The sequence below is a fragment of the Pelodiscus sinensis genome, chromosome 22 (genome assembly GCF_049634645.1).
Source record: "Pelodiscus sinensis isolate JC-2024 chromosome 22, ASM4963464v1, whole genome shotgun sequence".
NCBI lineage: Eukaryota > Metazoa > Chordata > Testudines > Trionychidae > Pelodiscus > Pelodiscus sinensis.
Window position 1 is genome coordinate 3,633,450 of NC_134732.1, and position 13,888 is coordinate 3,647,337.

The following is a 13,888-nucleotide window of genomic DNA, read 5'->3' on the forward strand; positions in this document are numbered from 1 at the left end:
GTACTGTTCTTTTGTGCTCCTCGTTAGCAATTTATTTTTCCACTTTTTTTAGAATTCCTTGTTTATTTTTCAGGCCATTCTAAAGTGTCCAATGCAGCTATATTCACTTCTTACTATTCTTCCTATATTTCCTTCACAGCTGGATTGTTGTCACTTTTACCTTTAATCTGGTTTTCTTCAGGAACTGCCAGCTCTCTGGATCTATTAGAAACTATTTAGAAAAGCTAAACGTACACAAATCCATGGGTCCGGACTTAATGCATTCGAGGTACTGAGGGAGTTGGCAAATGTCATTGAGGAGCCTTTGCCCATTATCTTTGAAAAATCATGGAGATTGGGAGAAATCCCGGATGATTGGAAAAAGGCAAATGTAGTGCCCATCTTCAAAAAAGGGAAGAAGGACGATCCAGGGAACTATAGGCCGGTCAGTCTTACCTCGGTTCCTGGAAAAATCATGGAAGAGATCCTTAAGGAATCCATTTTGAGGCACTTGGAAGAGAGGAAAGTGATTAGGAGTAGTCAGCATGGATTCACAAATGGGAAGTCGTGCCTGACCAATCTGATTAGCTTCTATGATGAGGTAACTGGCTCTGTGGACGTAGGAAAGTCAGTGGATGTGACTTACCTTGACTTTAGCAAGGCTTTTGATACGGTCTCCCACAATATTCTTGCCAGCAAGTTAAGGGAATGTGGATTGGATAAATGGATGGTAAGATGGATAGAAAGATGGCTAGAAGGCCAGGCCCAGCGGGTAGTGATCAACGGCTCGATGTCAGGATGGCGGTCGGTTTCTAGCGGAGTGCCCCAAGGTTCGGTTCTAGGACCGGTTTTGTTCAATATCTTTATTAATGACCTGGATGAGGGGATGGATTGCACCCTCAGCAAGTTTGCGGATGACACTAAGCTAGGGGGAGAGGTAGATACGCTTGAGGGCAGAGATAGGGTCCAGAGTGACTTAGACAAATTGGAGGAATGGGCCACAAGAAATCTGATGAGGTTCAATAAGGACAAGTGCAGAGTCCTGCACTTGGGACGGAAGAATCCCAAGCATTGTTACAAGCTGGGGACCAACCGCTTTAGTAGTTCTGCAGAAAGGACCTGGGGGTTACAGTGGATGAGAAGCTGGATATGAATCAACAGTGTGCCCTTGTAGCCAAGAAGGCTAATGGCGTATTAGGTTGCAGTAAGAGGAGCATTGCCAGCAGATCCAGAGATGTCATTACTCCCCTTTATTCGGCTCTGGTGAGGCCACATCTGGAGTACTGTGTCCAGTTCTGGGCCCCCCACTACAAAAAAGATGTTGATGCATTGGAGAGGGTCCAGCAGAGGGCAACCAAAATGATTAGGTGGTTGGAGCATATGACCTATGAGGAGAGGCTGAGGGAGTTGGGTCTGTTTAGTCTGCAGAAGCGGAGAGTGAGGGGGGATTTGATAGCAGCCTTCTTGGCTTCCTGAAGGGAGCTTCCAAAGAGGATGGAGAGAGGCTGTTCTCAGTAGCGACAGATAGTAGAGCAAGGAGCAATGGTCACAAGTTGTGGTGGGAGAGGTCTAGGTTGGATATTAAGGAAAAACTATTTCACTAGGAGCGTGGTGAAGCACTGGAATGGGTTACCTAGGGAAGTAGTGGAGTCTCCATCCCTAGAGGTGTTAGTCTTGGCTTGACAAAGCCCTGGCCGGGTTGATTTAGTTGGGATTGGTCCTGCCTAGAGCAGGGGACTGGACTTGATGATCTTCTGAGGTCTCTTCCAGCTCTATGGTTCTATGATTCTATGATCTCCTTGCATATATGTTCTGCCTTACCTGCCAGTTCTCTGATATATTAAAAGTCTATTTTGTTAAGTTCATTGCTCTTATTCTGCTGCATTTACACCTTCCTTTCCTTAGAATTGTAAAATCCATCATTTTACTATCACTATCTTTCAAAGTGCCTTCCGTCTTCTGAGTTGCTACCAGTTCTTTCCTGTTGGTCAGAATCAAATCTAAAATAGCTGCTCCCTTGGTTACTTCTTTCACTTTCTGCAACTCAGTTGTCCCTAGCACATTCCATGAACTTACTGATGTTCTGTTGATGGATATGATGTTTGATGTGTTGCTTTTCTAACAGATGTATAGGTTGTAAAAGTCCCCCTTTATTACCAGGCCTTGTGTTTCAGATGTTTCTGTTCTAGAAATGCCTCATCCACCTCCTTTACCTGATTTGGTGGCTAGAGCAGTGTTTCTCAACCTTTTTTAATAAATTACCCCCTTTAAAGAAATTATAAGTACCCCCTTTACAAAAAAAAAAAAAGTACTCCCAGTACCTACAGTTTTCAGATACAGTTTTTTCTACCATTGCAACACATTTGTTTAAACAACTTAATCGTAGCCAGATGGGCGATGAAATTTTTGGGTATAAAAAGTACAAAAATAATAAAGCCCTGTAAAACTTAAAGCAAAAATTCAGTTTTCTCCAAGTTTCAGTTGTGTTGACAAACCCCCCAGACTTCTCTCGAGTACCCCTCAGTGTAATCCTACCACTAGTTGGAAACACTGGTCTAGAGTAGACCTCTACCATAACATCATCCCCTTTCTCCCCTTTTATCTTTATCCTTTTATCTCCTTCTGGCCCTCAGCATAAATATATATATATTCTGGATGTGTAATGCAATGCTGCTTCCCTTATTTTCCCTGTCTGTCCTTCCTGAAAAAGCCAACCCTCTCTATTTCAGTATTTCAATCCTGAGAGTTATCCCACCAGTTCTCAATGATGCCAGTTCAGTCATTGTTTAGCTCGGGGGTTTTCAGAGTTGGGTTGTGGGCCCACCTGGGTAAGCGGTGACATGCTTTGTTTATCTAAACGTCCATGAGTATGTATCATCACAGCCCCCCTGGGCAGGAAACGGCAAACTGCAGCCAATGGGAGCTGCAAGACTCCGTGTCTATGGGCACTTAGATAAACAAAGTGTCTAGTGACCCGCAACCCAACTTGGAAAACCTCTGGTTTAGCTCATGTACTAATACTTCCAGGTCTTCCTGTGTATTCCCCATTTGTCTTGCATTTGTGTTTAGACCTCTGGGGTGTTGAATAGAGATTGCCCCCTCTTGTTGCTCCTGTGACCCTAGTGTAAATTTCTGTGTGTGTCCTCATCTGTGTTAAGATCCTTTTTTTTAATGCTTCTCTGTGGGCTTTTGTCACCTGTCCTCTTTGAAACTGCTTCAAGCCCTCTTCACTGGGTTGGTGGTCCAGTGCATGAAGTTGCTCTTACCCTTCTTGGTCAGGTGGATCAATCTCTTCCTAGCGTCCTCCTTCCCATATCAGAGTCCCACAGTTGACGTCTGTGTGTTCGTTTTTTGTTTTTTAGAAACTCCTTTTTTACAAACCACTGACTCGTCTGATGACCAAATCCTGCAAGCATTTGCACACATGCTTTTCTTTAAGCCTGTGAATAGTCTCATGGAAGTCAAGGTTGTGTATGTGCACCATTGTAGCGGAGAGAAACTGACTGTGGTGCCTTATGTCACTTGGATGTGGAGTAGTTAGCTGCTTTTACATAACACAAACCATTGTTTCTACCTCTAGTTAGTCTCAAACAGCTGCCTTTAGATTCTGATGGGTTAAACAAACCAAAATGTGAATCAGAATGGAGTGATACTGGAAAGTCTTGATGCTGAGACCTCTTGACTTATTTTTGGCTAAAAGTAAATAGCGTGAGCCATAGGAAGAAGAATCCCAGGTGTGCAGCGGTATAATGCGTGCATTTCCAGTCTCCTGAGCTATAGGACTTTCAAGCCACCCTCCCTCCTTCCATCTACCAGCTTGTTTAGGTAGGAGGTATGGGACGGAATATTTCAAGAACCAAGGCTCAGACATTTCCATTCCCTGTTGTGCTTTTGTAGTAACCCATTATTTTAACATGCCTGATGCTGGCTTGGATGATTAGTTGACTGTGTGACTTGCATATATAGTTCTAACCTGACTGTCATAAACCAGCATTAACTACAACACGAGTTTAATTAGTTAGTGTTCCTCCGTTCCACAACCGATTACATGTAGCATTTATATAATGATTTACATTTTCACATGCTTCGCAAACATTAAATAATTACTACTGCCTGACAAGTTGGCTGGAAATGATTTCCCTAGAGGTAGCATCTAATGCAGTGATGGATGGGCACCTCCTAAAGTTGGGAGGCTCTTTGAAATTTCTCTCAACTATCTGAATTTCTTGGACCTGTAAAACAGAGCTGAGCTAACTCAAGAATAAGCTTCATTGTGAAGTGTCTGGTTCTTATGATTGGATCTGAAATACCACGGGACTGCTGATCATGTCATGTTGGATGAACAGGAGTTGATCTGGATTCTGTTCCCTTTGTAAGGACATCCCTGCCTGGGTTGGCTGCAGGAGTTGAAATCAGGACAATTGGAAATGCTTGTCCTGATTTTCAGAAATCCATATGAATTCGGATCCGCAGAAGGGCAGTTATTTGTAACAATGCTGCTTTGTGTTAGTGTGGATAGTGCCAGCTCTTCCATGGACTCACTTGCATGGCCCTTTGCAAGTCATACAACTTCTCTGAGCCTGAGTTTTCTCCATCTGTAGGATGGCAAGAAAGCTGCCTACCTCACGGGCATTTTGTGAGCTGTAATGCATGGAGTGCGTTGAATTCCTTGGATGAAAGGTATGCAGAGGTGCGGTGATGCTGTGGTTCAGTAATAGAGAGTGGGGGCTCTTCTGGCTTCCACCTACTAGCACAAAATTGAGAAATAATTAAGCTTTCAACTTCACATGTCATCAGTGTTCTGGGAGGAAGTCCTAGACGAAGTAAAACTCAGCATTAGCTGCATGTGTAGACTAAATGTTCTTTTCTGTCTAAGGCCACACAACAGAGATAGAAAAGAGCTACAGGAGAATAGCAAACTGGTGACCAGAACTGAGATGCCACCATACATTAAGAAAGGGTCCAGTTGCATTTTTCTGTGGGTAGAAGTTCAGCCAGACCTTCACTTTTGTAGAAAAGGGGTGAATGGAAAAAAAGTTGATCTTGTGTTATGGGGGGGAGGGGAAAGGGCATATCTAGTTTGTCTCAGCATGTAACAAATGAATAATTCATCTCTTACATTTGAATGATTTTGTTTCTTCTGCTAGTGCCGATAGTGCAGGGCACTCAGCTACATTTTGCTTGGTCTTTCAAAGCAGATTGCACCTGTTTTGCTCAGCCCAGGAGATGGAGAGCTTCCAGTGAGAGGCCAGTTGCAGAATCAATGAACAGAGGAATGGAATTAATGGACATAAAGATCTCAAGTGTACCTGCTGTTTCTGTGACGTCTGTGGTGGCAGCCGTCGTGTGATTGCGACACCCTTTGTGGTGCCAGTCGTGCATCAGCTTGCTTTCAGCTAAGACCCCGTCCTATGTTTAAAAGCACATGGATGTATTGAAACATTTATTCCAATGTTAATTTTTTTACAAATGAGATTTGTGCTGGCCGAAAAGTGCCAGAATGGCACCCCTGAAAAGTGAAGCCTCTTATCTTGAGAACAGATGCAGCATAGAAAACTGTTCTTCGGGTGATCACTCACTGTGCCTCTGTTCCCTTCTAGACATGGCTGCCTTAAGAGGCCAGTTTGCTTTCCATGGCTCATTCAGCACTTGGGTTCCATGCTGAGGACTGCCAAGAAGCGGGTCAGATAGGGCAAGACGTCGTTACGTATTTATGATAGCACCTGTGATAATGTAGGTGCGTTCCAGGCAGTCAAGAAGAAAGGGCTTGGCTGTGAGAAGCTCGCAACATGAGGACGGGCAAACAAGTAGGCAGAGGTTAGGGAAGGAAAACAGGCAATGTATTTATGTGCCAATCAGCTCCACACACTGCAGGAAATACAGCAGAAGCTGGTTTTCAAGAGGCACTTACATGTGGTTAAGGCAGCGGCCTTATGAATGGAGTTGAGGGTGGTTGTCATTCCCTTGAAAATGGATTGAGACAGTAGGCCATTGAACAGGGATTAACTTTCAGTTACTACAGTTACAGCTGGCAACCTGGAGGCAAGAGGCCAAATCCAGTTTTCCTCGGGCATCTACCGTTTAAACATTCAAGATGAAAGGCCTTTTTTCCTGTTAGGCCAGTCTTGGGCATGATACTTCACACTAAGCAGCACAGCAGCATCGCACTTCACACTGGTGCTGGCTCCCAAAGCAGAGAGGAGAGATGCTAGTTGTGTTATGAAAATATAGGGGCCAGATTCTCAGCTGGTGGAAGTTGTGTTGCGCCACGGAGGCCTGGGAGCTGCGATGGCTTGTACCCGCTGAGGATACGAGCCTGATGTTTTCAGTTCTGCTTCACCAAGAAGAAAAGAATCACCCTTGGTGTCAAAACTTTCTTATTGCTGTGTTGAACAAAACGGGTGGACATCTCTTACATTCTGTTACAAAATCTTGATCTACAGTTGAATACTAACTAGTGCTCACTCACCTAGCATGCCCCGTTCACGCTCCTTTTTCTTTCATCTTTTCTTGGCTTTACTGTTTTCTTAATTTTACTTTTCCTGAGAGAGAGAAAGATAGGGTTCTCTTCCTTACCAACAAACCATAAGACCCACAAGCCTTTGAACGACCTCCTGTTAAAAGTGAATTCAGCAAGGCAATCTGATCGTGAGGAAATGGCTCTTGTATCTTGATTAAATATACAGGTGCGCTACAAAGCTTTGGTTATAATTGTTTAAATAAACGGATGCACTTTTATTAACAAGATTTCCATAGGCTCAGTACAGACGAGAGAGTAGGGCTGCTGCACCTTCTCAACTGCTTGAGACTGACCTAGGAAAGGACCGAGCAGCTTGGTGTTGTAACTGGGTGATCTTCCCCTTTATGGGACATGAAGGCCGGCTTCCAGCCAGTCCTGTTCAGTTGTCAGACCCATGATGCCTATATAGAGCAGTGAGAGATGCAGTGGAGAGGTAGGTGTCCATGGCTGTCCTTGGAGCAGGTCTGAGAGAAGCTGGGGGCAGAACTGTGTGCCCCCAAGGCAGCTGAGGTTAGGGAAATAGCTAGGTTTTGGTGTTATGTGGTGTGGTTTTGTGTTTGAATTAGGGATATGAATGGTTAACCAGTAAACATTGCCCTTACTGGTTGATGCTTACTGGTTATAGTTAACCAGCAGCCCGGGTGTGGAGCGGTGGGCCCGATCCAGCTGGAGCAGTCCCCCGACCTGTGGTCCGACTGGCCTGCCTGCATCAGTTTACCGTGCCATGGGCAAGGAGCCCATTCCTTGCTGGGCTGGAGCGGCACCCCGTCCACCCCATTTAAGTAGTTAACCCGTTAACCATAATATTTAATCAGTTAACTAGTTAAACATACTATTCAACCGGTTAACTGGTTACACAGGATTGTACATCTCTCGTTTGAATTAATTGTGCTCTACAGCAGCGGTGCGTAACCCGTGGCTTGCGACCCCCAGGGGGGTTGCGGCTGTCTTCTGGGGGGAGTAGCAGCACTGGGCTGGCCGCCATTTTTTTCCTGGCATGGCGTATACACAGTGGGGGCAGAGAGAGTGGCAGGTGGGGGGAGCGGCATTTAAAGGGCCCGCGTGTTTTTTTGGTTTTTCTCCAACCAAAATTTTCCCAGGGGTCCCACCGGGAAAAAGGTTGCGCATCCCTGCTCTATAGCAAGGTCTGGAAAGAGCTGGGTGAGATGTTAACCCTTTCTGGGCTGGGGAGACAGGACAGCAGCTTCTGGGTGATTTGTCTTTAGCTGAAGTCAGTGCCTTACGGCTCGGGGAATGTACAAAACCTCCATAATGGACAACTGTGCGCTCACTTGCAAGATTTTTCCTCCCCCCAGTCATAGGGTGTGTCTAGACTACATGCCTCCTTCGACGGAGGCATGTAGATTAGCCAGATCGGAAGAGGGAAATGAAGCCGCGATTAAAATAATCGCGGCTTCATTTAAATTTAAATGGCTGCCCCGATCTGCCGATCAGCTGTTTGTCGGCAGATCGGGGGAGTCTGGACGCGATGCCCCGACAAAGAAGCCTTTCTTCATCGACACAGGTAAGCCTGGTTTCACGAGGCTTACCTGTGTCGATGAAGAAAGGCTTCTTTGTCGGGGCATCGCGTCCAGACTCCCCCGATCTGCCGACAAACAGCTGATCGGCAGATCGGGGCAGCCATTTAAATTTAAATGAAGCCGCGATTATTTTAATCGCGGCTTCATTTCCCTCTTCCGATCTGGCTAATCTACATGCCTCCGTCGAAGGAGGCATGTAGTCTAGACACACCCATAGTGATTGGTTTATGCCCTGAAGCACGAGGGTTCATATCTCTTAGTTGTTTTTCCCAGTTAGTGCAATTGAGGAGAGAAGTCTGTGATTTTCAGTGGGACCTAAGGGAGTCAGGTGCCCAGCTGAAAGCCACAAATGAACTGAACGTGAGGAGGTCCTGGCGACCTAGCCACCCTCCGCTGTCACTACAGAGGCAATACCGTTCCCTCCGGCTGCAGTCAGTGGTGTGAGCTGTAGTGCAGTTGTCACAGAATCATCGCAAGGTAATGCCGGAAGAGGCCTTGAGAAGTCATCGAGTGGCAGGACTGAGCAGACCTGGTCACACAGGCCAGGAGAACGAACCGTTTCTAGAGCAGCGCAAGCGCCAGGTGAGAATCCTGAAAGACAGCAATCCAGCGCAAGCAATGGAAAGGCGCGCACCGACCCTGGCAGGCGGCGCTGGGATACAAGGCGATGTGGCATATTGGCTCCTGTCTCAGGAGTCTCGTTCAGAAGCTGAGGTTTCATTTAACAGCCCTCCCTCTTCCCCCCCCCCCAGCCTTCCCCTTGGTGCTATGTGTGAAAAGAAAAACGTCAGCGGTGCGGCACCTGGGCAATGAGGAGATGTCTGCAGAGAGGCAGGAGCGATAGATGGGAGAGACGAAAACTGCCCCACTCGTCTCTGCGGTGCTGACCCAGGGTCCCCGTGGTGATCATTTAAATGTCAACGCAAACTTGGGTCGGAAGAAAGCGGGTAGCGGGGAGAGTCACAGCCCTGCCCAACGAAAGAATGATTGACAGCGTGGGTAGGCATACCCGTGTGCTGCCAATCTCAAGCCTGCCAGGAACCCTGGGTCTATCCTTTGGTTGCTAGCTGTGCTGAATCCTCTGCTGCCATGTCTACATGACAGCTGTTACCTGGGGCTAGCATGTGTATTCTTAACTGTGCTACCAGTCGCTTCATTGCTTGCCGTGTAGATGTACCCCTATTGCCAGTGTCCTCTCATTCTGGTGCCACGAGTGGGTGGTGTCTGGCGGGGAGCTATATGAACTTAGATTGGCTGCAGCATGGCAGGTCGATAAGAACTTCAGAGGGTCCTGGCAAAGCTGAACGAGATGGCATTCTTGGTTGGTCTATGTATCCACTCAGACATGTTTTTGGTTTCGAAATTAACAGTAACCACTCAGGAAACAGATTGGCCACCACCGCAGACGGCTCAGTGAAATCTTCTGTTCAGTGTGGAGTGGGGGTAAAAACCAACATGCATGTGCACATATGCACACACAATCAGAGCCAGTCTTAAGAGTGGGTGAGCCTGGGGGTTGCCCAGGGTCGCCATATTCAAGGGACCGCTGACGGAAGCCTGCTCTCGGGACACGCAGCAATTAAGGGTTTATTTTTCCTTGACAAATTTTGCCCGGTGGTTGCCTGGGGCCGCCAGTTGGTTAGGACCAGCCCTGCACACAACCAACCCGCAAAATGCATAAAGGAAGGAATAGAAAATAATGCTGAAATGTTACAGTGCCACTGTATAAATTGAGTGTATGCCCTCTCTTGAAATTCTGTGCTTTGTTCTGTTTTCCATATTAAAAAAAACAACAACACAGAAGCAGCAACAACAGGAGGAGGTCTGAGATGGGTGAGGAAAATGAGTGGAGGCTTGGAGCAACTTCATGTGAGGAAATATTGAAAAGGCACACTTTCAGAGAAAAGATTAATAGAACAAAACATGGCAAAAATATACAGATAGCACAGACATTTACGTTCACTCTGTCTCATTACATGTGAGAAGTTCAATGAAATGCAAAGGCAACACTTTTTAAAAGAAAATACTTTATGCTCTGCTTAAATGACCTCTGGAACTCATTGCCACAAGATACCAGTGAGACCAGCATCTTAAGCAGAGTCTGAAAAGGATGAGGCAAATTATATGGCTAGTGAGCGGCAAGGAGTCCTGTGGCACCTTATAGACTAACTGAAGTGTTGGAGCATAAGCTTTCGTGGGCAAAGACCCACTTTGTCAGATGAATGCACCCATGAAGTGGGTCTTTGCCCACGAAAGCTCATGCCTCCGACACTTCAGTTAGTCTATTAGGTGCCACAGGACTCCTCACCGCTTTTGCAGATTCAGACTAACACAGCTACCCCTCTGATACATGGCTAGTGAGAACAGTCATAGTATTATTAGAAAGGATGAAAATTGTATAAAGACTATAAAGCTTTAGGGCGTAAGCCAACAGTTCTCAAAATTTGGGTTAGATCCCCATTTGGGGCTGTCAGGTCACGGATCCAATGAGACAGTTTCAGCCCAGGAGACTGCCGTTCGCCCCTTAACGTGTCTGGGTCTGCTCCACACACTTTGTGCCAGGAGGCTGATAGTTTAATGTACAAACTGGCAGCCTCCACACAGCATGTACCATGTGAGAAGTCACACTGTGTGGAAGCCACGATTCTGTGAAATGGTGGCCTCCTGGCATGGTATTTGTGGAGGAGGTCTGGACATGTTGGCTATGTGGATGCCATTTTTCCACATGTACCATCCGACTGCAAGCATCCAGCCGAGAGTCTTGAATCCAGATGTTCGTTATCTATGGGGTAGCAGCTATGTCAACACAGCATCTTCTCTGCTTGAGCTCTTCGGAGCCTGTTTTGAGACAGGAATCTGCAGTGGCTTGTAAGTCCTTAAAGCAGGGCCTGTATCTTCTTTTATTGAACCCCGAGTACCCTGCTGGCCCTTGATAAAGAATCATTGTAAGTCACTGTTTCTCTCATTTCACCATACGGGGCCATCCTAAGTTCTGCCTCTTTGCCTAGTAATAGCTTCTACTTTCTGATTTGTGAGAAGAGGTGCAACGGACTCATTTTTATGCAGAGTTCCTGCTGCCACCTCCGCCAGTGAGTTTGGTGATTCAGTTTTGAGTGAAAAAGGAGAGTGCCAGAAACTTGCTTGCAAATACTATGAGGCTTTCTTTGAGTTTGGCTTACCCGGTGAGTTTGGCAAGAAAGAAGAAAGGCCAAAATGCCAGTTTTGTCACTAGGAGTATGTCTAGACTACATACTTCTTTCGAAAGAAGATTTTGAAAAAGCTTCTTTCGAAAGAGATCGTCTCTAGACCGCCTCATCTCTTTTCGAAAAAGCAACCTGGATGCTCTCTTTGGAAAAAGCCCTGTTTCCATTCAAGAACGCGAAAGAACTATTTCGAAAAAAGGCGTTCTTCCTCGTAACATGAGGTTTACCACTGTCAAAAAAAAAGCCGTGTTCTTTCGATTTAATTTCGAAAGAATGCGGCAGCAGTCTAGATGCAGGTGAAGTTTTTTTAGAAAAAAGGCCACTTTTTTTAAAAAAAACCCACTCTAGTCTAGACATAGCCATGGTGTTGTCTATCAAATGCATGAAGCCTAACCTGCTTAAATATTTGGTAACCCTTTAGAAGGAACACCCAGGCAAACTAAGTCATTTTTCTAGCTCTCGAAAGAACAATTCTTGCTTCAGCAGCCACATTCAAGAAAGCCAGGGCCATCTCTCCGTGGGCTCAAAAGGCATCGTTTGAGGGGAGTTACTGCATCTCACAGGCCAAAAAGCCTCACACAACTGGAGAGACTTTGATTTTGCCAGCTGTGATCGATAAGGTGAAGATAAAGTGAAGGGAGACTGAGGCAAACAAACTCAAAGTCGTGTCACTCTCTAACCACGCAGTAAAGCAAAAGATCGAGGTATTAGCACCGGATCACGAAAACACCCTTGTGGAGCATCTGGAAAACATGGATACTTTTGCTCTTTGTGTTTGTGAGCTCGGAAGGTTGCAATGCACATTTCTTGACTTTTGTGAAATACAATTGGGAGGGTGCGTTGCAGGCATTCTGTTCTTGCTCCATTTTCCTGGACCCAAGACAGCACAAAAGAATGTTCAATGTGCTACATGCAAGACAAAAATACCTTGTGTGATCCCCTGATGAGATTCTGTGTAGTTGGAGTTCCATCTGTGGCAAGCTACAAAGCAAGTCTGTGTGCTTTGGTGAAGAAAGTTGCTCTGTCTGCCGTATAGACTCACTTTTTCATCATTTAGAGAACAGCTGGCATCTATAGCCCTGAGTCCAGACCTGGGTGAAGTTTTGCAGCCAGTCTTATCTCTTGCGAACTACATAAAGACTTAGTCTCTTTGTGTGCATGGGTTTGCAAAACTGTGTGCAGGCATGGGGTCCGTTCACAGCGTCGCCGTGTTCCACACTGACGCTCGTTAGCTCTTGTGGGGAATGAATTTTTTAAAATGAGAGACGAGCCACATGCCTGTGCGATGGTTTGCAAAAAGAGGGAATTTGTGTCCCAGACATATCTGGAAAACTGAATGAAATGAATAAAGGTCTGCAAGGAACGAACACCCACATCCTTCAGCTGAGTGATTCAATCACAATATTCATGAAAAAACTTGTTTTCTGGAAGAATAATCTATTGAAGACAAACTTGGACTGCTTCCCACAATTTTGCAAGTTGCTGGCTGACAATGAGATTATTCAGCCACCCACATAGGTGATGGCTGAGCATCTCAGGCAGATGGAGGAACAGACAGCATCCTTTTTCCCCTGACTTGGACATGACAAAGTGTGATTGGGTGTGAAACCCCATTCAACGCAAGCCCAAAATGCCATGGAATCTCCAGCATCTGAAATCAACATCTAGCTGAAATTTCCTGCGATCAGTTCCACACCCAACTTGCTCTCCAGGAGTTCTGGTTCACCATCAAGAATGAATACCCTGCGTTCTCCACGCACACCTTGAAAACTGATGGTGCCAGTCGCCAGCACATATTTGTGTGAAGCTGGATTGAATGCACTTGTGTCCATCAAGTCTCGGTATGGATCTACTGTTGATGTCACATTGGAGATTAGATGTTCAATTTCTGCTGTGTCGCTACACACAAATCCATGTGTCAGTTAGAGAGCACTAATTGACATACTTAATGTGTATTAATTCACCTAATGAACTTAATAGGTAGCTGGTTTAAAACAAACTAAAGGAAGTTTTTCTTCATGCAGTGCAAAGTCAATCTGTGGAACTCCTTGCCAGAGGATGTTTTGAAGGCCAGGACTTTAGCAGGGCTCAAAAAAGAACTGGATAAATTCATGGAGAACAGGTCTATCAAAGGCTATTAGCCAAGATGGGCAGGGATGGTGTCCCTAGCCTCTGTTTGTCAGAAGCTGGGAATGGGTGACAAGAGAGATCACTTGATGATTCCCTGTTCTGTTCGTTCCCTCTGGGGGGTACCTAGCATTAGCCACTATCGGAAGACAGGACACTGGGCTGGATGGACCTTTGGCCTGACCCAGACTGGCTGTTCTTATGTTCGTAAATTCCTTTGATTCCTTGGTTGCTGCCTGCGGTCACAGGAAACAGCAAGTCTCAAAAAGTTTGGGAACGCTGGCATAAGCCCTTTAGATAGTACTTGGGGTTGGGGAGGATCTTCTGCTAGGTGTGGGCTACTTAGTGATTATCCACAATGAGGTTTCTTATACCTTTCTCTGAAGCATCTGACACTGGCCACAGTCCGAGACCCCAGTTCTGTGGGGTACTTAATGCGCTTAAGTCCTCTCTGTTCAGCAAAGCGGTGGGTGCCTAATTTCGTTACGTTTGTGGCTAAGTCTTACTGACCTGCCTGT

The 13,888-nt window shown here is 45.9% G+C and overlaps 1 protein-coding gene across 12 annotated transcripts in view; it reads left to right on the top strand.

Annotated features, from left to right (window-relative positions):
* EHMT1 (euchromatic histone lysine methyltransferase 1) overlaps positions 1-13,888 on the top strand; it is a 179,104-nt gene that overhangs the window by 84,491 nt on the left and 80,725 nt on the right. Inside the window, exon 2 of one of the 12 annotated variants that reach the window (XM_006137168.4) lies at positions 4,581-4,659. The exons of the other annotated variants lie outside the window; for them this stretch is intronic. Within the exon in view, the coding sequence (XP_006137230.2) occupies positions 4,653-4,659 (7 nt within the window). The 5' untranslated portion in view covers positions 4,581-4,652. The remainder of the gene's footprint in view (positions 1-4,580; positions 4,660-13,888) is intronic. 12 annotated transcript variants of the gene reach the window in all.